Raw genomic sequence first — 27,045 nt, 5'->3', positions numbered from 1 at the left:
TTCTGTGTAAGAACTATGTAAGAACTTTTAGAAATTAAAAAATGTATAGGGCAGAAATGGGAGACCCTGTGGTGCGGTCTAAAGGAAAAGTAAGGTTTGTGTGAGTAACCTTGTGTAAGTAACTTTGGCTAACAAACCACAGTTCCCTGAGTTCACATGTGATGTGGAACCGTGGCTTGTTTTCTAATGCGAAAACAACAGCTTTCACTCTCCTCATCTTACATATGAAGCAAGGAGATGAGTAGGAGTACACAAGCCTGAGGCTTGCTGCAGCTTCTTTACAATCACCTAAACCAAGTTTTAAATGATCATCTGAATGAACTCATACGGTCTACACTCATTATTTTAAAACAGTGCTGCTGAAGACAATTCTGCCCCGAGGTTTCAAGGCTTAACTATTTATACAGTGGTACCCCGCAAGACGAATGCCTCGGAAGACGAAAAACTAGCCAGACGAAAGGGTTTTTCGTTTTCTGAGGTGCTTTGCAAGACGGATTTTCCTAAGGGCTTGCTTCGCTAGACGAAACGGCCCTGCCTCTCGTGTCATGGCGACGGTAACTGCATGCACGCACGCTCGCTTCCCCACTCCTCCAGCTCCCTCCCACCTTCCGGCTGACGGCTCCTCTGGCTCCCTCCGACCTTCCAGCTGACGGCCGACCTTCCAGCTGCCTCGTGCCGCTGCCCACCCCCCTCTCACGCTCCCCTCAGAGAGCCGTTGCCGCCAGCAGCCAGCGTTGCAGCCAGAGTTGCGCTCCTGAGCCCCGCCGCCCTCCAGCAGCTGCGTCGCGCGGTGGCCACAACGCACGGGTGAGTCTGAGGTACCGGCTGCGGCAGCTGTCCTGCTTCTCCCCGCCCCTCCCCGCCGTTGTTAGTGTTTAAATGCAGTGGTGCTTCGCAAGACGAAAAAACTCGCACAACGAAAAAACTCGCGGAACGAATTAATTTCGTCTTGCGAGGCACCACTGTATATCTATTCTGTCTTGGGAAACTGTTTGAGGGTTGTAGCTCAGTATTCATTTTCCTTCTTGAATCTTTTGCTAATTTGTAAATTGTAACTGCCCTATTTGTTTTGTATTTCTACTAATCATGTTCTCAATCTGAGATTCAGGTAGGTAGCAGTGTTGGTCTGACGCAGTCGAAATAAATATTTTTTTTTTAAATAAATTGTCCAGTAGCACCTTAGAAACCAACTAAGTTTGTTCTGGGTATAAGCTTTCGTGTGCATGCACACTTCTTCAGATACACTGAAAGAGAAGTCACCAGACCCTTATATATAGTGGGAGGGTGGGGTGTTGTTTTTCTCAGATCAGCGGCACAGCAATAGGCACACGCATGGCCCCACAGTATGCCAACATCTTCATGGCAGATTTGGAACAATGCTTCCTAAACTCCTACCCTTTCAAACCTCTCTTGTACCTGCTATACACTGACAGTATTTTTATTTTCTGGACACATGGTCAGCAGACCCTGGACACCTTCCACCAGACATTTTGTGACTTTCACCCCACCATCAACCTAACAATGAACCAATCTATGTAAGAAATACATTTTCTGGAAACTACTATAAAAATGCAGGATGGGCGCATAGACACGAAAGCTTATACCCAGAACAAATGTAGTTGGTCTCAACCTGAGATGTAACCCAGGATTCTCAGGGAAGATTCAGGGCTCGTTGACACAACCATTTCAGTAGTCTGTGGTAGTTTTTACAGAAATTGGCAGAGGCTGAATTGATTTGTGTCAAAGACATCCAGTGCTATCTGCTAAGTACACTCACTCATCAGTCTGGATGTAGAGCAAAACATTTGGGGTGGTTCTTTTCTCCCAGCTTGCCAGTCTTCTAAACAGTGTACAGGCTCTGATAAAATATATTGTTACACCTGACATTTGGGCTCCAGCAGGGCTACAAATCCTGGTTAAAATGTGAAAACTGTCATTTCAGATTATGTTCAAGAATCTAGCCAGCCGGCCGTACAACATTTACCCCCATGGCATCACCAGTGTCACTTCCTTTTACCCCATGAGAAGCAGCAAAAGTAAGACTCGTTCAGCAGATGGGAGTAGATTTCTTAGAGTGGGCGGGGTATGGCCATGCATACTGTATTTTTTTTCTTTTTAATGAAACTATTGTGGAAAGTACTGTGCCGTACAGCACCAGGAAAAACTGAAATTATTTGTTCTCTATGAGCATACACACATTAAAATAACCATGCATATATTTGCATATTTGTCAATTATTTATCCTGCTTCAGCTAATCATGGGGGTGGGGAGCAATCTTAAACAATTCATGCAAGTTGCTTTTCAATTGAGAGATCACCAGGTGTTTCCTCATCAGCTTTCAAGCCCTACTTTGTATTCCACTTAAGGAGTAGACATGTCTTTGAAAAACAAGATTGGCAGGGTACGAAATCCTAACTTTGGTACGTGTGTAGCATCATAGAATATGCACCACCTTGCTTTTAGAAATCTGCCTGCCTTCAGTGCTGCTGCTTACCATTGTCTGCTGTTAGTCATGCTCCATTCTTAGCAGGACTTTTCCACTGTATTTTACCTTCCAATGCCCCACTTTTTGTTTCCTTTCCTTTTTCCTTTTGCTAGGCTGCCATGTGGCTTTCTAAAGGCTACTGCTTGCCCTCTTCTGCAAGAGACTGAGGTGTACCAATCTGGTTTGCGTGTCACGGTAAGCCAAACTGTAGCTTACCAGGACCATGCAAATGTGCTGGCGCTCCAGTCCTTTTAGGTCAGTGGACATGGCAGCTTAGAGTGTCATCCGAACTTGAGATTGTGGCTAAGCTGTCTCCTTCTTAAACACGAGCTATAGCCAAGAACAAATCTTAAGTACGGTGGTACCTCGGGTTACAGACACTTCAGGTTACAGACTTCTAATCCAGAAATAGTACCTGGGGTTAAGAACTTTGCTTCAGGATGAGAACAGAAATCATGCTGCAGCGGCATGGCGGCAGTGGGAAGCCCCATTAGCTAAAGTGGTACCTCAGGTTAAGAACAGTTTCAGGTTAAGAACAGACCTCCGGAACGAATTAAGTTCTTGACCCGAGGTACCACTGTATAGCTCCTGTTTAAAGAACAGTAGGGATGTCAGAGGATTTTATTAACAGCAAAAATGGGAGCGGAAATTGCTAGTGCTTGCTTATTTGTCCCATGTCCAGAATGGATCAGTATTCACTTTTCAGTCCGCAAATAATACATCATTGATTATGTTCTCATTTGCCTTGTACAGGCAATCCTCCTTTTGCATGAGGGTTCCGTTCTGGTCCCCCACGCCTTTCAGCGGAGTGTGTTTTGGGGCTACTTCCAGGTTTGGCATGTATGTGTGATCGCCCATCATTCAGACACGCCTAAACCAGGAATTGCCTCTGTTTCCTTTGCATTGAAATGAATGGGGTAGAACGTGTAATGATAACATAATTTTTGTGACTTACGCAATTAATTACGTGAATTTTGTATGTAATTTTGCCACAACAGACAGCAAAAGAAATAATGTCATTTTTGGTGGAAGATGAAACAGTGGATGAAACAGTCTATTTGGTGGAATAGAAACAGTGCTGTATGCATATATGAGAGGAAATTGTTTTTGCAAAGCATTAGGTAAAATTGCAGTCAAAAATGTGTAGGCCAGGAGAAAGTAGTACTAAAACGCTGATGGATTTGTGTGAGGACATTAGGAAAACAATCCTGCAAAATGACGTGGAACTGTGGAGAAGACTGAACAATGAAAAACTGGGAGAAATTGAAATTGACAGGTATAATGGTAGTAAGCCCCATTGAATCACTTCTGAGCTGACCACAGTTAGGATTGCCCTGTACATCTTTAGCCAGTTTTTGATTTTTAAAAGCTGGTGGCAAATACAGTAACACAATGGTCTTACGGTTTGTTTCCTCCCAGATCACGTTATGAAGCTCTTGCCCATTCGACCTAACCAGGTGTTCACCTACAGGTGGAAGATAATGCCTGAGGATGGCCCAACCAACTCAGATCCCCGCTGCCTGACTCGCTACTATTACAGCTCTATCAAGCCTGCTCGGGATTTAGCCTCTGGGCTAATTGGACCATTGCTGATCTGCTTCAAAGAGACCATGGATCGGAGAGGGAATCAGGTTGGTCCTTGTATCTTAGGAGAAAGCTTCACAAAATAGCATGAGGTCAACTTCATGTTATGTGTAACTGTGTGTATTAGAGCCCAAATGTATTAGCTATGAGTAAAGAAGTTGTGTGTGTGTATTTGTGTGTGTGTGTGTGTAACTCTTTCCATGCTCACTTCTTTCCCCTAAAATTCCCCCCTCCCTTCACCTATCCTCCCAAGGGAGTTTTAGCCATGTGCTTGAGAGAGTAAGAGCATGTGAAACCCAGTAAGCGGGAGCTACAGTGATCTGGTTTGGATTCAGTGCAAACTATGCTTAGCGTGAATGTGCAAACTTGCAGGTTCCCAGAGCAAAGACTAAGGCTGCTGCAGCACACCTATTCCAGTCCTGTTATTGCTATTTGGGGCTAAGATATTTCTTGGCATGGCTTAGCATATTGCCTGAACCTGGAACTCATGGTTTGTGAGACAAACCACAAGCTGAAACTAAAGTTTGTTCTTGGTTTACTAGTCATGGTTTTTCCTGGGGGAGGCAAACCACAAGCCTAGTATCATATGTAATGCTAAACCAAAGCCTGACTTTGGTTAGCATAGCAGCAGCAGGACTGGGGAGTATCACTCTGTGGCTGTGATATCCCATCTGGGAAGCTTCACAGTGTTCATGCAAAGCCACAATTTGACTTAGCATTGCAGCTGACGATGCCAGTGGGGAAAGGAGATGGTCCTCATCTACTCAGAGACTTTCAACCAGACACTGCCAAGCCCAAACTGGCTTTGCTTCTGGGATGTTGCTGCTGCCTTATGTGTCTATTAGACCATGCAAAGGTACTTTACAGGCAGCCATGGGTGACCATCCCTCTGAATTGTAACCAAAAAAAGCAAGAGGTCAGTGAAGACTTTACAAAATAGCAGAATAATGAGTTCTGTAAGATGAACCCTGGCCAACAACCTGGCCCTTATGTCATGGACTAGCTGCATAATTTTCAAATTAATAATGTAATAAACTAACATGGAATGTTACCAGGGCATGGATAACTGTGGCAAGGCTCTGCATGGTTGTCCACTTGTGAGTGGGTGTTTGAACTGGATGATCTCCAGATCTCTTCCCAATTCATTTTTTTTTAATGGCAACCCAGGCCATGCTTAGCAGTATCAGCTTACTGTTAGATATAGTAGAGGTGACAAGTTGACATGGGAACCAAAGAGTTGGCTGATTGCTGTAATTACTGATACTCCAGCTTAACTCTGAGGTGTTTGCAGAGAAATGATTTAAAGGTCTGCATGGGGAGCACTTCAGAATTGGGCACCCAAAGGCACACATTTTAGCAAGAAAGCTAGAACCGGATAACAAAGAAGCAAGGTGGAAAGAATATTCCCCTCCTGCTATCTCATCTCCATATCCAAAAAACCTTGAGCAGTGATGCTTGTTGTCTCTCCTCAACCCTTTCATTTGTGGCTCTTCCAGATGATGTCAGATGAAGCAAGATTTGTTCTGTTTTCTGTCTTCGATGAAAACCTCAGCTGGTACTTGGAGGAGAATATCAACCAGTCCTGTTCTGATGCAGCCAATGTCAACCCCCAGGATCCTGAGTTCTATGCTTCCAACGTTATGCACAGTAAGTAGCCCCAGAAGTAAAGCTGTGTGGGGTGGGGGAGGAAAGGGGGGGGAAGGGTGCATCCCTATCCCAGAAAAGCTACACACACACACACACACACACACACACACACACACACAGAGCTACATACAAGCTTAAGCATGCTGTGAGAGATCTATTTACATCACTTAAATTTCATTCAGCACAGGCCCTTTCAGAAGTTCTTTTATTGTGCATTCATAATCATTTGTGCTCATGATACTATTTGCGGCAGCCTTACACAATCCCGCTTTCAGTACCTGTCTGTGCCTTTAGAAGTTTTGGGGTGCTCATACTACTTCAGTTATAATCAGTGAATATCCTGTAACTTTCTGCATTACTTTTTATTCAGCAAATGTTCTGCGTTGTTCTTTTTGTCCACTTTTGTGGCACATGGGCCCCTCCAAACAGCAGTATTTCATTGGGGAAGTTTTGCAGATCTAATAAAGCAGGAAAAAAAAATCACCACTAATGCACTATTGTTGCGTTGCAGGGAGGCACTGAGCACTCTTACTCCACCCATGTGCTTTCCAAAAACTAGCAGCTACTTTTAAAATAGTCTTTAGGGATTCCAGGACTCTATTATTTTAATCCTCATCTGTTTGTTTTTGAAACTCTTTTTTTGGCCTCAGTCCACCCTGTGACCTGGATGTCCATGGCATTTTCCCCATCTCACTTCTCTTACAGGTATAAATGGCTATGTTTTTGATAATCTGCACTTCAAGATTTGCCAAAACAAAGTTGTGTATTGGTACATCCTCAGTGTAGGTTCCCAGACTGAGTTTCTGTCCGTCTTCTTCTCCGGGAATACTTTTCAGCACAACACAGTCTTTGAAGAGACCCTCACACTCTTTCCCCTCTCTGGAGAGACTGTCTTCATGTCCATGGAGAAACCAGGTGAGTTAGATGTGCTACTTAAGGTAAAGGTAAAGGGACGCCTGACAGTTAAGTCCAGTCATGAACGACTCTGGGGTTGCGGTGCTCATCTCGCTTTACTGGCTGAGGGAGCTGTTTGTCCGCAGACAGTTTTTCTGGATCATGTGGCCAGCATGACTAAGCCGCTTCTGGCGAAACCAGAGCAGCACACTGAAACACTGTATATCTTCCCGCTGGAGTGGTACCTATTTGTCTACTTGCACTTTGATGTGCTTTCAAACTGCTAGGTTGGCAGGAGCTGGGACCGAGCAATGGGAGCTCACCCCATCGTGGGGATTCAAACTGCCAACCTTCCGATCGGCAAGCCCTAGGCTCAGTGGTTTAGACCACAGCGCCACCCGCATCCCGTGCTACTTAAGACAGTATGCCAAATCTGATCCCTTCCTAAGCACCAGAAGTCATTTGACATGAAAAAGTGACTCAGCTTCTCTAACCTTTAACATTATTTAATGTCTGTCCTGCTTTGTTTTCCTTGAAAGAAGAGTTAAAGTGAGGATGACTAAGCAGGATGGACTCATTTAAAGAGGCTTAAGAGTTCCTTCTCTTGATCTATTGCAGTCGTAGCTAACGTTGTACCCTCCAGACATTGTTAGACTACATCTCACATCATCTCCTGACCAGTGCATTTTTAAAGGGGTACTCAGAGGTACGCACTACTCCTGACCAATGGCCATACTGGTTGACAGAGGCATCCTGTCCTATTTCACCACCAGTTCTGTTGCCAGAACATCCTGGCTCTTGCCAAACGTGACAAGAGCTGGGGTATTCCACAAAGCATTGTCACTCAGCTTCTCTGCTGAGTGGCCAAGCAACAATATAGCATGCAGGAATGCCCTGGCTCTAGCCAAATTTGGAGGGAGCCAGAGCACTGCTCAAAGCATTGCTGCTCAGCTTCTCCACCCCAGGGAGCAGGGGAGCCAAGCAGTAATGTGGCATATAGGAACACCCCAGTTCTCACCAAACTTGGCAGCAGCTAGGGCATTCCATAAATCATTGCCACTCAAGCTTCTCCACCTGTGGGCGCTGAAACACCTCCCTCTGGCCACTTCTGCTGGAAGTGATAAGGTGGGCTGAGCACTGCCTATTACACTTTTGCCACCTGAGGTGGGCGCTTCACCCTGCCTCATGGGTGGGCCGGCTCTGTGTGGCTGGAGCTGATGGAAGTCAGACTCCATCTGCAGGGCATTGGGTATGTTACCTATTATCCATTGTCTCACGCATACAGTAGGATAGTGGGGTCTGCTCTGTCCCTTCCCAGGCTGCCTCTGTTCTCAGTAAAAGAGGTTTACACATTGTCTGTTGGGATCTGGTAACCCAGCAGTCAGCCTCCTGGAATTCATCGACACATTTTGAATTTTGAGAGAGAGTGTTATTGGTCTTACCCCTTCTGGTTGTTGTACCCCTAACCGAGCAGAAAGAGAGAAAGCCCCTGTGCTTTATTGCCAATAATGATCTCATTTTTTCCTTCAATCCTTTTACCTGAGACAGGCACATGGATATTGGGATGCTTGAACCCAGACTTCAGGAGGCAAGGAATGAGAGCCACGTTCACTGTTTCCAAATGCCCCAATGAAATGGAATATGATTACTCTTATGAATTAATACCAGAAGGTGAACTAAATGAAGCCAATGTCTTGCAACCAAGAGGCTTCCCCAGGAAAAACAGGCCTGTCCAGCCTTGCCTAAAGAAGCATGGAGATGCAGAAAATGAAATGCAGAAGACCAACCACCATTTGGCTCCTTGTCGTGAAACCAATAAGCTTTTTAAATTAAACAAGAAAAAGAATCCTACTGACTTGCCATCGCCTCCTGGAGAGTCCTTATATCAAGATAACATTTCTTTACCTTCTTCCCAAGATGACCTTGTTAAGCCCACTGGTGCCTTTCCAGCAGAAGAAGAACCATCAACTATGCTCAAGCAAAGTTTCCAACAGCATTCTTTCACAGGAAACTCTTCTCTCTCATGGAAAGAGTTTCATCTTAATAAGAGTGTGTTAGAAACTGCAACCAGTCTGGGTAACGAGACTCTTCCCTTTGGGACATTCAGCCCACTTGAAGGAGCTGGGATGGTCCGAGAGAAATCAGATAAACAGGAGGCAGTGGAGATCATGAAGCCTCATTCAGCCCCTCCATCGGAAAAGGTGGAGGCAATTCCTGAAGACCCTGTTACCAGCATTCAGTCAAAGGGGTTGCAGGATGGGATGGGCCTTGCAGAAAGACTGACCTTGAATGTGAAAAGACTCCCTCTTAAAACTGACAGTAATTTAACACAACAAAATGACGTATATCCAGATTCCAGATTTTCTGAAAGAGCTTCGCTTGAAGATGTAAACACAGTTAACACAGTTGAAGGGCATAATGCTGTATCATTGATGCTAGATACAACATTGAATGAGAAAGTAGGACTGCAAATATCTACTGCAACTATAGGAAGTCAAGGCCCTTTTACATCTGTAAGTGAAGACTTCCTTCATGGCAAAAATAGTGCACATACAGCCTCTCATGACAAAGTACATGAGACAACATCTCCAGCAAAGCGTTTTCAGGGTCATGAGACAGAGATGGTTGACACAGCTACTAGAGGCCCAGGTAATTTGAAGGAACATGCTTCTTTATTTGCACAGAATGGTGAGCAAGTGGCTCCAAACAGATTGACTAACAACCCAAATATTCTAGAGACCTCTGACTATACTAATGACATTCTGGAGAGTAATGATAGATTCTCTACACATCCATTTCACACTAGTCAAAGACCAGACAGCTCAGCACTCCAAGAAGGTTTCCAAGAAACTAGCCAAAATAAGGATTTTGGGGGGAAAGAGAATAAAGCTTTGCTCATTGTTGATGCCACCGCAAACAGAATCTGGAACCCAAATTCCCATGGATTGCTGGGTAGTTTGTTGCTTCCTAAAACAAGTTTATCAGAAAAAGAGGATGCTTTTCATCAAGGGGAGTCACCTCCATCACAGCTAGTTGACCTGGGAAATGACACAAATTCTAAAGAGTTTGTAAGAAAGGGGGAGATAAAGCTACAACCAGAACCAGAAATTCAGAGCCATGAAAAGTCATCAGATGGGATGAGGTTGCAGCCCTGTCATCTGGGTCCTCATGGATGTGGTGGTCACTTGGAAAAGAGGTCTCTGAAATCACACCAGGCCACGTTGGAAGAAAGACATGCTGTACCAGCAAGGGAAATGAAGAGTTCTGGAAAAGCTGAAGAAAGAGCTCAGGCTTTGCTCAATGGTAACTTCTTCAAGTTAAACAATAAGGCCAAGGCTTCTTTAATAAAGGCACCTTTGGCAGATGTGGCTACAAGAAACCAACAAGCAACCACACTTGGCAAGACAACTGCTTCATCTTCTCTCTTCACCTCAGTCCAGTCCAGTCCAGTCCCGCACTCCCTGAACCTTCCTTATTCCCAACAGACTTGGAGAGGAGCCAGTTTGTCTCATGAAGTAGAGGATGTAGGGGGTGCAGCTGACACAATTTCTGGTTATCCTAGAACTCTTGGGCACAGTAGTATGGAAGCCAAACCTGGATTGGCCCCCACCGTCTTTGCAGGAGGACAACTCAAAGGTGCTGGCTCTGTTCTCCATAAGACCACCAGTCAGACAAATGAGGCTGGACTTCCTGCAACTCCAGAGGTTCCTGTTATGACTCACAGTGATCCAGAAATAAAAAGGGAGAAGACTGAAAATTCCGAAAGATGGGCCTCAGCAGAAAACAATCTGGACTCTCAAGGTCACCTAGCTGTCAATCTTCCCTTTCAAGAGCAGCTGTGGGAGGAAGCAGATAGACAAAAGGAAATCCATAGTGAAGGAGGGGACGTTCATTCCATAAGTGGCAATATTCAAAAATTTGAAAGGAGGAAAAGAGTAGAAGAAATTGGAGCCCCAGCGCATGGATTCAGCAAAGGTGAGAGTAGGACCTCAGGAGCCAAGGTCCATATGGATATCTCCATGGCACCGACCAACCTCAAAGGATCTATGGTGACAAACTCCTCAAAGACTCTGAATCGAGCATCTGACTATGATGATTACAGCAATTCTGAGGACAAGCAAGAATTTGATATATATGGGGAAGATGACCAGGATCCACGTACTTTCAATGGCAGAGTCCGACAGTACTTCATTGCTGCAGTGGAGGTGATGTGGGATTATGGGAACCATACATCTTCACCATATCTAAGAGACAAGTAAGTTCTGCCCAGCTTTTGGGGACTGTGGGGCTAGAAATTCATAAGCCGCAATGCTCTCTAGAGCAGCCATTTCCCATGTTGGGTCCCAGGATTGTGCTGACCTTAGAATAAGTTCCCATCATCCCTAGCCAGTATGTTCCAGTGGTTGGAGATGGTGGGAGATGTAGTCCAATGACATCTGGAGTCCCAAGGCTGAGGAAGGCTGATCTAGACCAGTGAGCTTATTTGAGATGCTCCTGAGATTTTACCTCCAAACATTTACCTCCAAAGATCAGAGGTGATGTGAGGAGGAAGAGGGAAAGGCTTTTGGCTGATGCTGTATTGAAACTTTCTGAAATGGTGATGTAGTTTCCGCATAATCATCCTTGTACTGCTTTAAAAACATTTAATTTAAAAAAAGTTGAATATTACATTTGTATCCCACCCTTCCACCAAGCAGCACAGGGCAGCATACATAGCGCCTCCCCAACTTGTTAATTTTCACAACCGCTTTGTAAGGTCCGTTAAGCTGAGAGATGGTGATGACCCAAGATCGCATCCTGAGCCTTACAGCAGATTAAAGACCTGAACTGGGACCTACTGTATGTATAAATATTGTCTCAGTGTTTCTTAGAGCTGCACAGTGCATGGGCACATATGTGAAATGGTGACCTGTCTGTTGGATTTTGGGACAGCAGAAAGTTGCAACCATGATATGTGCCTTAAAAAAATCACAAGAGGAGCTGACTGGTAGTGACTAGATAAAGGTCTACTTAAGAAATATTAGGTGACAGGGTGGATAAATGTTGCAGAACACCCTTTCTCTGCCCTAGATGGTGCTGGATTGCAAGGCAGTTACATATAGAAATGCTAATCTGCAGCCGCTTCCAAAAAAAAGTCTGTACTTGATCACACCACCCTCTTATGTTTTCACAGGGATCTGAAGAACAGCTGGAAGAAGCCATCCAGGCAGTACAAGAAAGTAGTTTACCGAGAGTACCTAGACAGCTCTTTCACTCAGCCACAGGTCCGTGGAGAATTGGAAGAACACTTGGGCATCTTGGGACCATACATCCGAGCACAGGTTGATGATGTCATCATGGTGAGACACTTGATGTGAAATACGGGAAGAGCTTAAGGGTCTCATCTCTCATACTTAAAGTGGGATTATAAAAACAAAAATAGTCTATCCCCCCTCTACATAATCCATTTGTTTAGGTCTGTATTTTACCTTACATATCACGTCCAGCTCATATATCATTGTAAGAAAAGCCTGATGTCAGCACTTGGAATTCTTAGGCAACTGCAAGGACCCCAGCCACCTAGTAAGGGCCCAGTGCTTGCCACTTAAATTCCCTACAATGCCCTTGGCAGAACTTTGCTCTGGGGCTCTGTGAAGAATTGAAATGGCAACTAGACCCAGCCACTTGGCACTGATCAGCATCCCACTGACATACTGTCCAACATTTTCATTTTAAAAACAGGGATGCATGACTTCCAGGATGTGCTCCACGTCGAGTCACATGACACCATGCCACAATCTTGCCCTGGAAAAAGTGCTTTTTCCAGGGTGAGAGCGCAGTACCCAAAATGGTCACCACAATCTCACTCCAAAAACCAGGATGTCCCGTTTTTTTCTGAGACGCTTGGCAGTTTTGCACTGATAGAGACAAGGACACAGCCCAGGGCTCCTTCAGACCTCGAGCCAGTTTGATTGTCCATAACAGGTTAGTAGCCGCACACTTTGTGTTAAGGAGTCAGGGTCAGCTCTACCCATTAGGCAAAATGAGGCAGCAGACAAAACTTTGGATGGCAGAACTATATGTGCCACATGAACTGCCCCGTGCCACTAGGCTAGCCTACTGTCAGGTGCCCAACAGGACACTTTTTCATCTCCAGTGTCAGCTGCCAGTTCAGTTGGCTTTTCTATATGGAATGGGAGATGGGGGGAAACACATCACCTTGTCTTTCATCCAAAGCAGCAAAAAGTCTTGGGCTGGTCATGTATAGGAAGAAGGTCTATGGATGCGGTGGGGGGCAGGGCATCATTACAGTTACCTGTGTAAGATTACTTCTTTTTTTTAAAAAAAGATATTTAATTACAATTCTTCTTGGTGAGTGATTGGGCAGATTTCTGCCTTTGTGCATCAATATATCCATATGTAAAAGGGCAAGGTACTTTTTTAAAAAGCTGACCATTTAGGGAGGGGGGCAGTAATATGCCCAACTGGGCTAGGCCCCCAGGGTTACCTTGGTAGTTTTGGCTCAGATCAGCCTTCCTCAAGCTGGTGGCCTCCAGGCATTTTGGGCTACAACTCCCACCAATCCAAGCCAGCACTGGGTGTATTGTCTTCCAGCTTAAAAGGTGACCCCAATAGAGTAAAGAACAGCTTGCGTTGTCTTTGTTCTTTATCCCCCTTCCCAAAAGTTAACTCTCCTCTTTGCGCCTGTTCTTCCCTCCCTTCACCCAGGTGACTTTCAAGAATCTGGCTTCCCGCCCGTATTCATTCCATTCTAACCTGCTGCCCTATGAAGGAAATGGGGAGGAAGTAGAGCAGCCCATCCAGGACTCTGTGCAGCCTGGCGAGGTCCGAGATTATTCCATCAAGGTGTTGTCACACATGGTTCCTACAGCCAATGAGTTTGACTGCAAGGCATGGGCATATTTCTCCAGTATTAGCCTGGTAAGTGGGTAATGCATGCTCTCCTGCTGTTTGTATCAGGGCATTTCATGGGCCATGACAAGAGGGCTGGCCAGACCTAACAGCGGGCACCTTGCAAAGATTAAAAAGCAAAGTCTCTTCTTGCAAGCTGATGAAACTTAATGTGCAAAACAAGCAAATTATATCTGCATACTGATGATTTGATTTGATTGTCATTTAACACATGGCTGTCTCAAGGCAACTTAGATCAAGTTTGAAAACATACAAAATTGTTAAAAACAGCTACCATCATAAAAAAAAAACTCCAACAAAATATAAGCAACCAAATTAATACATTAAAACACTAGCTTCTATGGGATGGGGTGAACTTACCAAGAACAGCATTAAACTCAGCTGGATCAAATTCCATCCAATGCATAGTTGAAGGGGAATGTCTTAATGCAACACCAAAGGATGTCAATGGCTGCCACAGGCCTCACTTGGAAGAGCATTCCGCAGGCAGGGGGCCACACTTGAAAAGGCTTTTTTTTTTTCTTGTTCCCCAAGTTCTCTCAGAGGGAAGGTCTGCATGTGCTCTTGTCAAGAGAGGAGGTTAGTCATGGCTAGGGATGGAAAAATTAGATTCAGTTTGCATTTAAAGATGGATTTAAATGCAAATTTAAATTGCACTTTCTGAAACAATATCCAAACTGAAACACAGCCAACTTTTCAAATTTGCACTTCTCCAAATCTTGCAATGCCAAGCCAAGTAACGTGTGCAAAAATGCATATACCAGCATAAATATAAATGCATATATTAGTGAAAATAGCATGCACAACTGCATCATATCAGGGGAGATTGCTTTGCAAAAATGTGTATACAGTATTAGGCAAAAATTACAAACAAAATGTGTTTTTTTAGGGGAGATTTGCACTAAAATACTGATAAATATTCATGATGACATTTTATATAATATTCATGAGTATTTTAGTGCATATATTTTAGTTCGCGCGCGCACACACACACACACACACACACTGATGTGGAAATGTAGAGAACTAAACTCAAGGCTGGGAAAATCAAAACCAGCAGATTTCCCCATTCCTGGTCAGGTCACAGAATGTTGCTTTTCAAGATTTCAGGCAGAAGCCCTTCCCAGGCTTACCTGGCTTGAACCTGGAATGCCATGTGTGCAAAGCATGTGCTCTCCCACTGAGCGACACCTTGGGATTCCCTTTCCATAACTGCAACTCCTCATCTGTTTAGTTAAGACATCTGAGGAAGTTTGCCACAGATGGCTCTAGGACATAAATGTCCTTGTTACTTCCATCAGCATCCCCTTTGCTTTCCATGCTCCCATTCTAAGTGGCATGGGCGCAAAGGGAGGACTTTGAAAATTACATCTGATGTGAAAGTGGCCTTGTCCTGCTTAATATATAGTAAGGATTGCAGCCCATCTGGGGAAACCATTAAATGGAAGGTGCTATTGTGGCAGAGAAAGGGAAGGGAGCAAAGAAAGGGAAGGAAGAGAAGGGATGAGAGCTTCATATACATCAGCTTTGCATAGTTATAACTGGATCTGACTTTAGTTTTTTCAGTTTTTATACCAGGCTTGTAAGTAGGCCCACAGAAAAGTAGCTAGCTTGCAATTCTTTCTTTTTTTTACATCCCCTGTATACTGGTCACAAAGGAGGGGAAGCTTTATTCTCCAGGAATCTGTCTAATCCCCATTAAAAGGTGAGGCTTCTTAGCCTCATAATCCAGGTTGACATGGCATGAACATGACTCTAAACTGGGGGTAGCCAACATGATGCCATCCAGTTATTGCTGGACTCCAACACCCTATCAGCCCCAGCCAACATAGCCAGTGGTCAGGGATGATGGGAATTGTAGTCCAGCAATGTCTTGGAGAGCACCATATTGGTGATTTCCGTATTTGCAGTGCTGCTGGGGTACAGGAACTGATATACCTCACTTCCACCTGCCCTCAATTTTTAATTCTAGGAGAAAGACCTACACTCTGGTCTTGTTGGACCTCTGATTATCTGCCGGCCTGGAGTACTGAGCACAGCATACAGAAGGCAGCTGGCTGTCCAGGAATTCTCCTTGCTCTTCACCATCTTTGATGAGACCAAGAGCTGGTATTTTGCTGAGAACCTTGAGAGGAACTGTCTGCATCCCTGCCACATCCAGACGGATGATCCTGCCTTTAAAGCAAGCAATTCTTTCTATGGTAATAACCTTCTTTCCACCTCTTCATCTCTTTCCATGCTCCCAGTATAATTGGCATTGGGGCAAGGAGAGATGTGATGGAAATCCCTTCCTTCTCCCAGGTAAATCTGCTCAAATCGTTGATGGAAGCTCCGCTCTGTGTCCCTCTGCTGTGTGATCTGCAGAAGGTGGCTGTATAAGATGGAGCCTTTTCAGAGGGGAACACCTAATGGCTCTTCCTGACTGTCACTATTTTCAATCACATGCCAGTAAATTCAGATTCATAGAATTGTGTTGGCATCTGTCTGTCTAGGAAGAGAATGGAAGAGTGCGCCTTTGGTGGACTGATATGGACCGATATGGGACAGACATGTTTTCTTGCAGCTGGGGCAGACAAATAATAGAACCGTAGAGTTGGAGGGACCCCCAGGGTCATCTAGCCCAACCCACTGCAACCATACTAGACACTACTTAGCTTTGCAAATGTCCTAGCAGCTTTATTGTTGCACCACTCGGAAGTTGTGCAATTAAAATTGATTCAGAGCTCTTAGGGCCTGTCCATACCCCCGCTTAATGTGAATTGTGATTCCCTTGTGCATCCCTTAATTCTACCTGTCTGCGTGCTGTTTTCCTTCATCTGCTGTTGCCCTGCACTTTCTCCTCCCAGAATCCAGAGATTCCCTATGCAATCAATGTAACTCTCCTATTTGGATTTTCAGAACATAGGGAATTGGGCTTTTTAGTGTGGGATATATGGTATTTGCTGTTTTTGTATATACCGCTTTGTTTTGTTTTATATGAAAACAATTGACTATATAAGAATTGTTACATATGAAAACAAATGTATATATATCAGAACAATGGAAAACAACAGCATATACAGTGGTGCCCCGCAAGACGAATGCCTCGCAAGACGGAAAACCCGCTAGATGAAAGGGTTTTCCGTTTTGGAGGTGCTTCGCAAAACAAATTTCCTATCGGCTTGCTTCGCAAGACGAAAATGTCTTGCGAGTTCCTGCGATTTTTTTTCGCTCCCCACCCCCTTTTTCTAAGGCACTAAGCTGCTAATAGCCTTTTAGCAGCTAATCCGCTAATCCCTTAAGCCTTTAATAGCCGCTAAACCGCTAATAGCACTAATCCGCTAATGGGGTTGCTTCGCAAGACGAAAAAACCGCTAGATGAAGAGACTCCTGGAACGGATTCTTTTCGTCTTGCGAGGCACCACTGTATAAGGGTTTTGCTCTTCCTTTTCCCCATTCTGATTTTCCTTCTTCTTTACTTCTCTCTGTTGTCCAGCTATCAATGGTTATGTCAGAGACAGTCTACCAGGACTAGTGATGGGTCAGCACCAGAGGGTGCGGTGGTATCTGTTGAATGTGGGTGGTGCCAAAGACATCCACTCTGTCCACTTCCATGGGCAAGTCTTTACTATCCGAATGGCCCAGGAGTACCGCTTAGGAGTCTACAACCTCTATCCTGGTAAGCCATGAAATGGATGTCTTTATACATAACCTTCTTGCCAGCTTATATCTGCCTGTGGAATACTATGGAATATCCTCGGGGGAAAGAGCTCAGCAGCCAGTGCCTCTTTTATAGCATAGAGGACACATAGAGCAGTAGAGAGCCAGTGTGGTGCAGCAGTTAGAATGTTGGATTGGATCTGGGGAACCAGAGTTCAAATCCCAACTGGACCATGTAGCTCACTGGATGAACCTGGCCCAGTCACTGCCTCTCAGCCTAACCTACCCCACAGGTTTGATGTGAGGATAGAACTGAGGAGGAGGGGTAGAACAAGGTATGCCATCTTGAGCTCCTTGTAGGAAAGGTGGGATATAAATGTAATAATGATAACAATAAACCAAGTAGAAGCCATGTACAGAATCATGCTAAATCATGCTTAGCTTACATCATGCTTAACTTAAACCAGGGCTTAGCAGAACTCAGTTCTTCAAATTCATCATTGTAGAATTTTAGGGCCATATCCAACTCTGCTCTACCCTAAGTTGGCCCATTGAAATTAATGGACCTGGGTTAGTCATTTCCATTGACTTCAGTGGTTACTGCTCTGAGCAACAACTCTAATATAGCCCTTAAGAGTTAGAAGGGACATTGGAGACTATTTTCTTTCAAAACACACTTAAAGATAGCCAAGAACTGTGTTGTAACATTTGGAAATGTAGATCATATTCCTCAGTTCCTTCACTCCAAGTAATGACTGGGAGAATTTAGACTCACCCATTTTTGACAAGTCTCTAATATAATGTTATGTGGGGCGTTTTTTTGGTTGGGGGGACATCCAGTCTGCATGTATCTGGATTCTGTATCTGAGGGTAGAATGTATAAGGGGAAATTTTCCAAGTCAGTTCTTTTGTCAAGGTAATGGCTTTGGCTGGCTACTTAAGCACTATCATCTGGCATAACCAAAAGTGTTGCTCTGTGCCATAGAATAAACGGATGGGCCTTTCCCTCACCCCCTTCTCTTAGCTGCTACATAGGAATACAATAGCCAGAGTTGCGTGTGGGAGAGAGCTGCAAGCAAGCTAGAAAACATGCTTGCTGCGTGCTAGACTTTGGGGCTGTCATGGAATTTTAATTGGGATGCAATAGCTGTTGCAGTATGAATGCTTTAGAGCCCCTCCGTCCTATGCTCAGATTGCATATATATATGTACACACACACACACACACACACACACACACGTAAATAAAACCATATGTGCTAAAGGCACCACAATCTCTGCTGATCTTCATTCCAAGGAAACTGAACTCTAGGTAAGTACCCTGGAGTCTCTCTCGCTACTTGGAGATTGGGGTGGCAGGTAACAACAGGTATAATACCATCCACTTTACACATTTGAATCTGTTGCTGGTTTTTTAACTAGGAGAATAAACATAGATAGACATAGGCAATGCTGAAGCCCCAACAGCACCTATGTAAACTAGGTGGCTGCTCTCTCCAGCTTTCACACATACTTTGAACGTTCTTTATTTTTATTTTTATTTTTAAAGATATTTATTAGAAGTTTAGAAATTACAGAAAAAAGAAAAAAGAAACAGAAAAAAACAATAAAAAATTTAACAAAACATACATTACAATTACAATTGCAATACATAAGAAAAAAGAAAAAAGAAAAAGGAATATAGAAACATAAGGCAACAATATAGAGAAAAACAAAAACAAAAACAAAACAAAACACTAAACACACACATCCAATATTCCATATCTTTACCTTTCATTAGCTTGTTTCATCGACCTCCTCACACCTCCCTTTTTTGTATCTGTTAATATCTTAAATTTTATTCAAGGCTTCTTGCCCTGCCAGACAAATCTAGAGATATCTCTCTGCCACTTCTTTCAACAGTCCATTTTATCCACAATTTGCAATGTTTGAAACAAAAACAGCAACCTTGGCAGTACATTCATCTTTATGACAGCAATTCGGCCTAACAGTGGTAGTTTCAAATTTGACCATATTTCTAAATCCTTTTTCACTTCAGACCAACATTTTTCATAGTTAGTAAAGGTAAAGGTACCCCTGCCCATACGGGCCAGTCTCGACAGACTCTAGGGTTGTGCGCCCATCTCACTCAAGAGGCCGGGGGCCAGCGCTGTCCGAAGACACTTCCGGGTCACGTGGCCAGCGTGACATCGCTGCTCTGGCGAGCCAGAGCCGCACACGGAAACGCCGTTTACCTTCCCGCTAGTAAGCGGTCCCTATTTATCTACTTGCACCCGGGAGTGCTTTCGAACTGCTAGGTTGGCAGGCGCTGGGACCGAGCAACGGGAGCACACCCCGCCACAGGGATTCGAACTGCCGACCTTTTGATCAGCAAGTCCTAGGCACTGAGGCTTTTACCCACAGCGCCACCCGCGTCCCATTTTTTTCGTAGTTATCCTTAAATAAATTCGCATTCTTAGCAGTCATATTAACCCCTAAATATTTCACTTTCTTAACCAATGTCAGTCCCATCTCCTTCTGGAACTTATCTCTCTCAATCTCAGTTAAATTCTTCTCTAAAACCTTAGTTTTCATCTTATTCAACTTAAAACCTGCTACCTGACCAAATTCTTGAATTAGTTCTAATACTCTTTTAGTACTAGATTCTGGCTCCTGTAAAGTCAATACCAAATCATCAGCAAATGCTTTCAATTTGTACTGTTTTGCCCCCACTTGAATACCTTTTACCAATTAGTCCCTTCTAATCATATTTAACAAAACCTCCAGGACCGACTTTGAACGTTCTTTATCATATCCCAGGGAGAGTCCCCCAAAGGCTAACTTGCCCACAACATGTACTGTAACTGAAGCTGACAGAATGGACTGTAGCTACATGGAAGGCTGTGTAGCTCAGTGGTAGAGCATCTTTTAAAAAATAATAATAATCAGAAGGTCCCATGTTCAATCCCCAGCCTCGCCAGGTACAGCTGGGAATTCCCTGCATCTGAAATTATGGAGAGTTGCTGCTAGTCAGTGCAGATAATACTGACTTTGTATAAAACAGCTTTCTGTGATCTTAACTCCAGTTCTACCGGAGTTCTACCACACACGCCCCCCCCCCCTTAGGAAACAGCAGTTGTGAGTAGTCTGGGGAAAGGAGTGCTACATCCCTGCTAAATCCTGTCTTCTGCAGATTCCTTGTTAACTGTAGAGCTCAAAATGCTGCAGATGTTCTTTTTGAACACTGGAGTGTGTAGCAAGGCTGCTTGGCAAAGTGGCAGGAGGAGAAAGGGTGGAGCAGTCCCTCTTTCTCTCCCCCCCCCCCCTCAATATCTGTTATAAGAAAAAACTGCTCCTTTCCCCTTATGGGGTATCCAAGAGTTGTGGTATCCAAGGGTTCCCTATCAGTAGGAGAAAATAACAGAGGCCAACCAGAGTATATTGAGAAGCAAAGTGGCTAGTAAGCCTGATCTCTATTGCAATAGAAAAGTACTGTTGCAACAGGGTCCGCACTCCCCACACACAGGAGGGAGGAGAGAGAACCCTGAACAATGATACACAAACCCTTATATAGACTTTTGAAACTGCCCAATCTGTAGCCCAAGACCACCCCCCTGAAGCATCATACATACATCACAGAAGGATGTATACAGCAGAGGAGGTCTGTCTACAACAGAAATCCTGTTTGCCAGGATACGTGATAATGGTCACTGATTGCATTACCTGGACAGCCTGGCCATTTTTTTTTTTGTGATGGTTAATACTTTAGTTCCTGAATACAAGTCACAGGATCACCCTATTCATACACAAATCTTCTTCTTTGGCAATCACTCGTAGCTGAGTAAGATTGTCTTCCATAAACACGGTTTTATCAATGAGTCCGTAAGTAACTGTGGAGGCCAATTATGGATCCACGTGTCCTTCCACAGTGGGAACATTGGTTTCCAGGTGGGAGTTGATCACGGTGTGGATTTGCCAAGCGTGCCTTCCTCTTAGCATGTTTCTCCCTTGCGTCCTGAGTTTGAGTGTTTTCAAAGCCTTTGGTAAAGGCTGTTCCCCAACTGGAGCGCTCACAGGCAAGTGTTTTCCAATTGTTGGTGCTTATACTACATTTTTTTAGATTTGCCTTGAGACAGTCTTTAAACCTCTTTTGTTGACCACCAGCATTATGCTTTCCATTTTTAAGTTCGGAAAATAACTATTCTATTCCAAACTTACACACAAACAGGATTTGTAAGCAAAAAGACAATGGGAAGGCTTTCCCCATTTTCCTCCCTTACTGCAGAGGAATATTTGAGGTCACTGGGAGAGTCAAAATGGCTTCAGGATTGCTCTCCTGTACTGTTTCAGACACATGGTTTATAAACTTATGTATGTGTTTGCCTTGCACATCTATGAACATTTATTTTATATTTGAGACCTTAGGATTGTTATAGCACCTCTTAAAGCTCTTTCTTTTAGACAAAGAACTTGCATGTGTATGTAACATCACTTCATTCTGAAGGACCACCCTCTTCCCAAAGAGAGTCTCCAATGGTCAACTTTAACTCACATGCAAAACTCTTATTTCCTTCTTCTAGTGTTCAGCACACAGTAGTGAATAACCAGCTGACCTTCTTTCCCCCTTCTGGTTGCAGGTGCCTTTGAGACAGTGGAAATGAGCCCATCCCATCCTGGGATTTGGCAGGTGGAATGTATGGTTGCTGAGCATGAGCAGGCTGGGATGAGTGCCTTCTTCCTAGTGTACGACCAGCGTGAGTAGCAAAGCATGACATTCTTCTTCCTGGCACTTTGGTTCACTGATAGGAACAGGCTCAGATCTCAGTTTCTCTGTGTTATGTTTCTGAAAAAGACATAAAAGGAGTGACAATACATTTCTAAGATCCAGATTTTTACCACTTAGCTCTAGCTGTTGATCAACCCTCAGACATCTGCAAGTTGGACTGAAAGCTGCTTTCAACATAAAGCTCACATTTGTTCCTTGTGGCAATCAGGCAAAGAGCAGGTCAGGATACACTTAAAAGAACATTTGTAATGGGTGAAGAGATGAAAGGGAGAATGCTGTTCTGTTGCATTTTACAGCAGGTAATGGGGAATTGGCTGTTGCTTATTGATGGAGTATCTGCTTTGCATGCAGAATGTCCCATTTTCAATCCCTGGTGTCTTTAGGTAGGGCTGGGACAGAACCCCTGGCTGAAACCCTGGAGAGTTGTTGCTAGTCAGTGCAGACAATTTTGAATTGGATAGACCAATGTCTAAGGTTCAGTGTATAAGGTAGAGTCCTTATTGCTTCTATGGATGCCATGACACCCCAAAAACGTAGGCAGGATTGAGATCTCTGCAACTTTAGTCCTGCCCTACAAGAGCGAGCCATCAGGCATTCTAAATATTAAGCTGGAATTTGAAATATATTTCATGGTCTGTTGCATTCCCAGGACAGCTCAAAGCCCAGAATTTAGAAAACATTATTTATAAGTCTTTATTAAAATACCTTTATATTTTCTCAAACTTTTCATTTCAGGGTGTCAAATTCCTCTGGGCCTAGCTTCTGGCTACATTGCAGATTCACAGATCACAGCTTCAGAACACTATGGTAAGCACTTGAATCTTGGTTTATTAATTGATGGAACACTTGTTTCTGCTACAGATTCTTGCCATCCCATTTAGGAGGAATGAGGCATTTACCAGAACATTACAGCTCCACAGAGCTCTGTGAGTGTCTCATATTTTGAAATCAGAACCTCCACACCATGACTCCTGGCTCCAGGTGCTTCCAGGCTCATCCAGGGAGCTCATCCAGACAACCTGTTTATTGTGCATTCATTGTGATTTGCTTGCACAAATGCTATATGATGGCTACTCTTTCACATGCAAAATGCCCCAGTTTCAATTTCCAGACTCTCCAAATAGGGCTCGGAGAGGCTCCTGTCTGAAACTCTGGGAATCCAGTCAAGGCTGGTGCATACCTTAGCTTAGTGTAGATTGTGAATCCCTTTTAATTCCCCTTCCTCCATGAGGGATTCTCCTCCAGCTACTGCTGTATCACACTTTCTGCTGTCTAAATCCAGAGTTTCCCTATGCTCTGTAAATTCAGATAGGAGTGCTACATCCATTGCACAGGGAATACCCAGATTTAGGGAGGAGAAAGTGTTGGATAACAGTAGCTGGAGAATGTCATGTGAAGGAGGGGGAATTAAAGGACTCACAACCCACATGAAGCTGAGGAATGGAGAGGCCAGTCAGTGGTCAATGGTGAATAGATGAATTAATGGCCTGGCTTGGCATAAGGTAGCTTCCCATGTCCCCTGGCCCTCCACTGAGGGTGCTTCCAGACTCTCACTGTTTTCAGGTGGGAGTCAGTCACATACTACCTGCAAATTAAGGTTGTGCAACTATAATTATTATGGGGTCTTGTGTGAGAAACCTGCTTCCACAATGGAGATCAGACTTTTTGTGATGAGGAAAGTGATAGTAAAACACCCTGGCAAGTATGGAGGAAATGCTTGTTCTGATGCAGTCTCATCTCACCTCCCTGAAAATAAATCAGAATTAATGCTTATTAAATGGCCAGCATCTCCCTGCAAAATAATAATAATAATAATAATAATAATAATAATAATAATAATAATAATTTATTTATACCCACCCATCTGGCTGGGCTTCCCCAGCCACTCTGGGAGGCTTCCAAAAAAATATTAAAATACTGTAATACATCAAACATTAAAAGCTTCCCTAAACAGGCTGCCTTCATATGTCTTCTAAAAGTCTGGTAGTTGTTGTTCTCTTTGACATCTGGTGGGAGGGTGTTCCACAGGGAGGGCGCCACTACCGAGAAGGCCCTCTGCCTGGTTCCCTGTAACTTGGCTTCTCGCAGTGAGGGAACCACCAGAAGGCCCTCAGTGCTGGACCTCTGTCCCGGTAGAACAATAGGGATGGAGACGCTCCTTCAGATATACTGGACCAAGGCCAGGTGATCGATAAACAGGTTGACTGGTAGCACCATGAGTCCTTGATATTTTTTAAGCGATTGGGGGGTCCAGAGTAGCACAGGCAGCAGAAATGTCATTCACTGACATTTCTGCTGTTCCGACCTGTCTCCAGTAGCACAAGCAGTGGTTCCTCCAAAGATGGATGTGGGACCCAGAGGTGTAGAAGATGTGCGTGGTGGTAGCAGCTCTAGCTACCTCGCCCACTGCTTCCCTACAGAGCTGGGTGACTTCAAACAAATGTTTATTTTTTCAAAAGGAGACCAGTGTCAGCCACAGAGAGCCCCTCCTCCTGCTGGCTTTGGCAACTGACCTGCCCATGCTGGCTTCTGGCACAAGGCCTAGATGGGCTCAGTCCTCAGAGACAAAACAGAGACATGCAGACTCCTGTTTACTTATGCATCTATGTGCACTCTTGAAGTGCCATGTTTTCCATGTGGAAGTTGCTGTTATTTGTGTCTTATGTGTGACTTTAGCTTTCTACTCATTCTTATTGGGTCCATGGAAATGTTACTTTCATCTGAGTATTCAGCAAATGAGTAGTGTTTCTTAAAAAAAAAAAAAGGTTGGGAAAGACACCCAGAGACCAGAGGGATGGAGGATGACATATCCAGTGGACAAGATGAAGCTTTTCAGATACCATTTGCACTATACATTTAAAGCAATATTACCCCACTTTAAGCAGTAAAGGCTTCCCCCAAAGAATCCTGGGAACTTTCTGTGAGGGTAATAGGGGTCTCCTAACAACTCTCAACACCCTTAACAAGCTGCACTTCCCAAGATTCTTTGGGGGAAGCCATGGCTGTTCAAAGTGGTATGATAACTGCTTTACTTGTATAGTTCAGATGGGCCTCAGTCATTGGTAGGTAACAACTGGGCTCCAGGCCTAATTTGGTTCACAAAACTATTTCAGCCAAACCATGCTGAACAAAAAGCTCAACAACTTTGCTGAAGCCTCTTCCGAAGAAGCTGAACAAATACAGTGGTGCCCCGCAAGACGAATGCCTCGCAAGACGGAAAACCCGCTAGACGAAAGGGTTTTCCGTTTTGGAGGTGCTTCGCAGGACGAATTCCTCTATGGGCTTGCTTCGCAAGACGAAAATGTCTTGCGATTCCTGGGGTTTTTTTTCCGCTCCCCAACCCCTTTTTCTAAGGCACTAAGCTGCTAATAGCCTTTTAGCAGCTAATCCGCTAATCCCTTAAGCCTTTAATAGCCGCTAAACCGCTAATAGCGCTAATCCGCTAATGGGCTTGCTTCGCAAGACGAAAAAACCGCTAGACGAAGAGACTCACGGAACGGATTCTTTTCGTCTTGCGAGGCACCACTGTATTGGTGTTTCTCCCCAAAAAAGCTCAACAGCTTTGGTCAATCCAATGGGGGGGATCAATGCCAGTGTTTTTATAGTGGGTTTAGATCACAGTGTCTTGGAAGTTGGACATCTCTGAAGTATTGCTTCTAGGGCAACTGGAAAAAGCCTGTTATTGTGAGAGATACTGTTGCTCTCTTCCCAACAATGCCCGTTTTCTAATCTAGTCCTATTCCTCCTTCCTCCACTTTTTCTGTCCAAGGTCAATGGGTCCCCAACCTGGCTAGGCTTGACAAATCTGGTTCAATCAATGCCTGGAGTACTGCAGAAAAGAATGCTTGGATCCAGGTAGGATCAGGAAGGGTGTGTGTGGATCTTGCAGGTGAATAGCACTAACACCAGTCTCAGAGGGGTACAGAATCCTCAAACTAGCCTCTGCCTCAGGCAACGGTGACAGTAAAGGTTTTTAATTCCAGAGAGGAGCCGTATTCAGGCTCCTTTCTCAAGCCTTCTACAGAAGTGTTAACACTTGATTAAGACTACTGCCTAACCCTACTCAGGAGCTATAGTCTCACAAATTAGCAGAACATATGAGTGGGGGCAAGTGCCATAACTCCACCAACACCCTAACCAGCCTCCACAAGTTGGAGGGTGAACATTTGCAATGAAGAGCCAGCCATGCTTGTGGATGCTCCTAGGTGAGATGGAACTCTGGTTTCCCAGGGTTCTGCATCACACAGGGAGCCTGCATGTGTACAGGAGACTCCTTCATGGTGATGGTTGCTTACTAACTGGAAGGGGGATAGTGGTGGTGGTGGCAGCAGCAGCGGGGGGAGAGTGGACTTAGTGAGCTTATCTATCTTCATGCATTCTACTCACTCACAGACAGCTCTCTGGAGAATGCGTGAGCAAAGAGACTGGGGCTGCCCTCCGAGCCTTTCCTCTGGCATTGGCACATTCAGAGCAAATGCCTGGATGTAGCCTTTGCATGCCAAAGCTTCCAAGAAAACTGATACCCCAGTTGCTCAGGGTTCCAGATCGCACGGAGCCTATATAGATGTGAAGCCTCCCTCTCTCCCTTCAGACCTTTTGCTCTGTATGCTCAGCGTGACTTGCCCCTGCAACTGAAACTGTAAGTCTAAATGCCTGGAGAGGGCAAGTGTAAAGAAGCAGCTCTTCTGCCCTTGCCACAATTGCCTCAGGAGGGAGGCCTACTGTGCCTCCTTCCGTGTTTTTAACCGCTTATCGTGGCTGGCAGTGGAGGCAGGTACATTACAGCAAAAAGGGCACTGCCTCTGCCTCAGTCTCAGGGCTGCCTGTGTAGAACTCAGTAGGGAGGAGGAGGAGAAGGACAGAACTAGTATTAGTTGGCTCTACCTGTCATTGGCTTTCTGGGTCCAGCTACTGTGGGGCAACCTGCCTCCTGCCCTTCCAGTCCCAATGCGCTGGCTAGGAAAGAACAACCATGGGCTATGAGCAGTCATGAGGTAGTGAGCCCTTCATGTCTCCACAGGAACAAGAGCTGCCTGTGGATAGGCAGGGTGAAGCAGTTTGCTTTTAGTGTGTGTGTGTATGTGTGTGTGTGTGTGTGTGTGTAGATAGATAGATAGAT

The 27,045-nt window shown here is 44.5% G+C and overlaps 1 protein-coding gene across 6 annotated transcripts in view; it reads left to right on the top strand.

The window, feature by feature from the left end:
* Positions 1 to 27,045, top strand: part of F8 (coagulation factor VIII) — an 81,838-nt gene that overhangs the window by 45,506 nt on the left and 9,287 nt on the right. For all 6 annotated transcript variants that reach the window (XM_083424187.1, XM_083424188.1, XM_083424186.1 and 3 more), the window contains 12 exons: positions 1,943 to 2,036; positions 3,906 to 4,117; positions 5,567 to 5,717; positions 6,423 to 6,632; positions 8,160 to 10,866; positions 11,785 to 11,950; positions 13,320 to 13,532; positions 15,496 to 15,724; positions 16,999 to 17,181; positions 21,778 to 21,894; positions 22,662 to 22,733; positions 25,696 to 25,781. In XM_083424187.1, the coding sequence (XP_083280313.1) occupies positions 1,943 to 2,036; positions 3,906 to 4,117; positions 5,567 to 5,717; positions 6,423 to 6,632; positions 8,160 to 10,866; positions 11,785 to 11,950; positions 13,320 to 13,532; positions 15,496 to 15,724; positions 16,999 to 17,181; positions 21,778 to 21,894; positions 22,662 to 22,733; positions 25,696 to 25,781 (4,440 nt within the window). The remainder of the gene's footprint in view (positions 1 to 1,942; positions 2,037 to 3,905; positions 4,118 to 5,566; positions 5,718 to 6,422; positions 6,633 to 8,159; positions 10,867 to 11,784; positions 11,951 to 13,319; positions 13,533 to 15,495; positions 15,725 to 16,998; positions 17,182 to 21,777; positions 21,895 to 22,661; positions 22,734 to 25,695; positions 25,782 to 27,045) is intronic.

Source organism: Podarcis tiliguerta, assembly GCF_965153285.1.
Source record: "Podarcis tiliguerta genome assembly, chromosome: Z".
Taxonomy (NCBI): domain Eukaryota; kingdom Metazoa; phylum Chordata; class Lepidosauria; order Squamata; family Lacertidae; genus Podarcis; species Podarcis tiliguerta.
The sequence above is the reverse complement of the archived record's forward strand: the minus strand, read 5'-3'. Positions and strand labels throughout refer to the sequence as shown.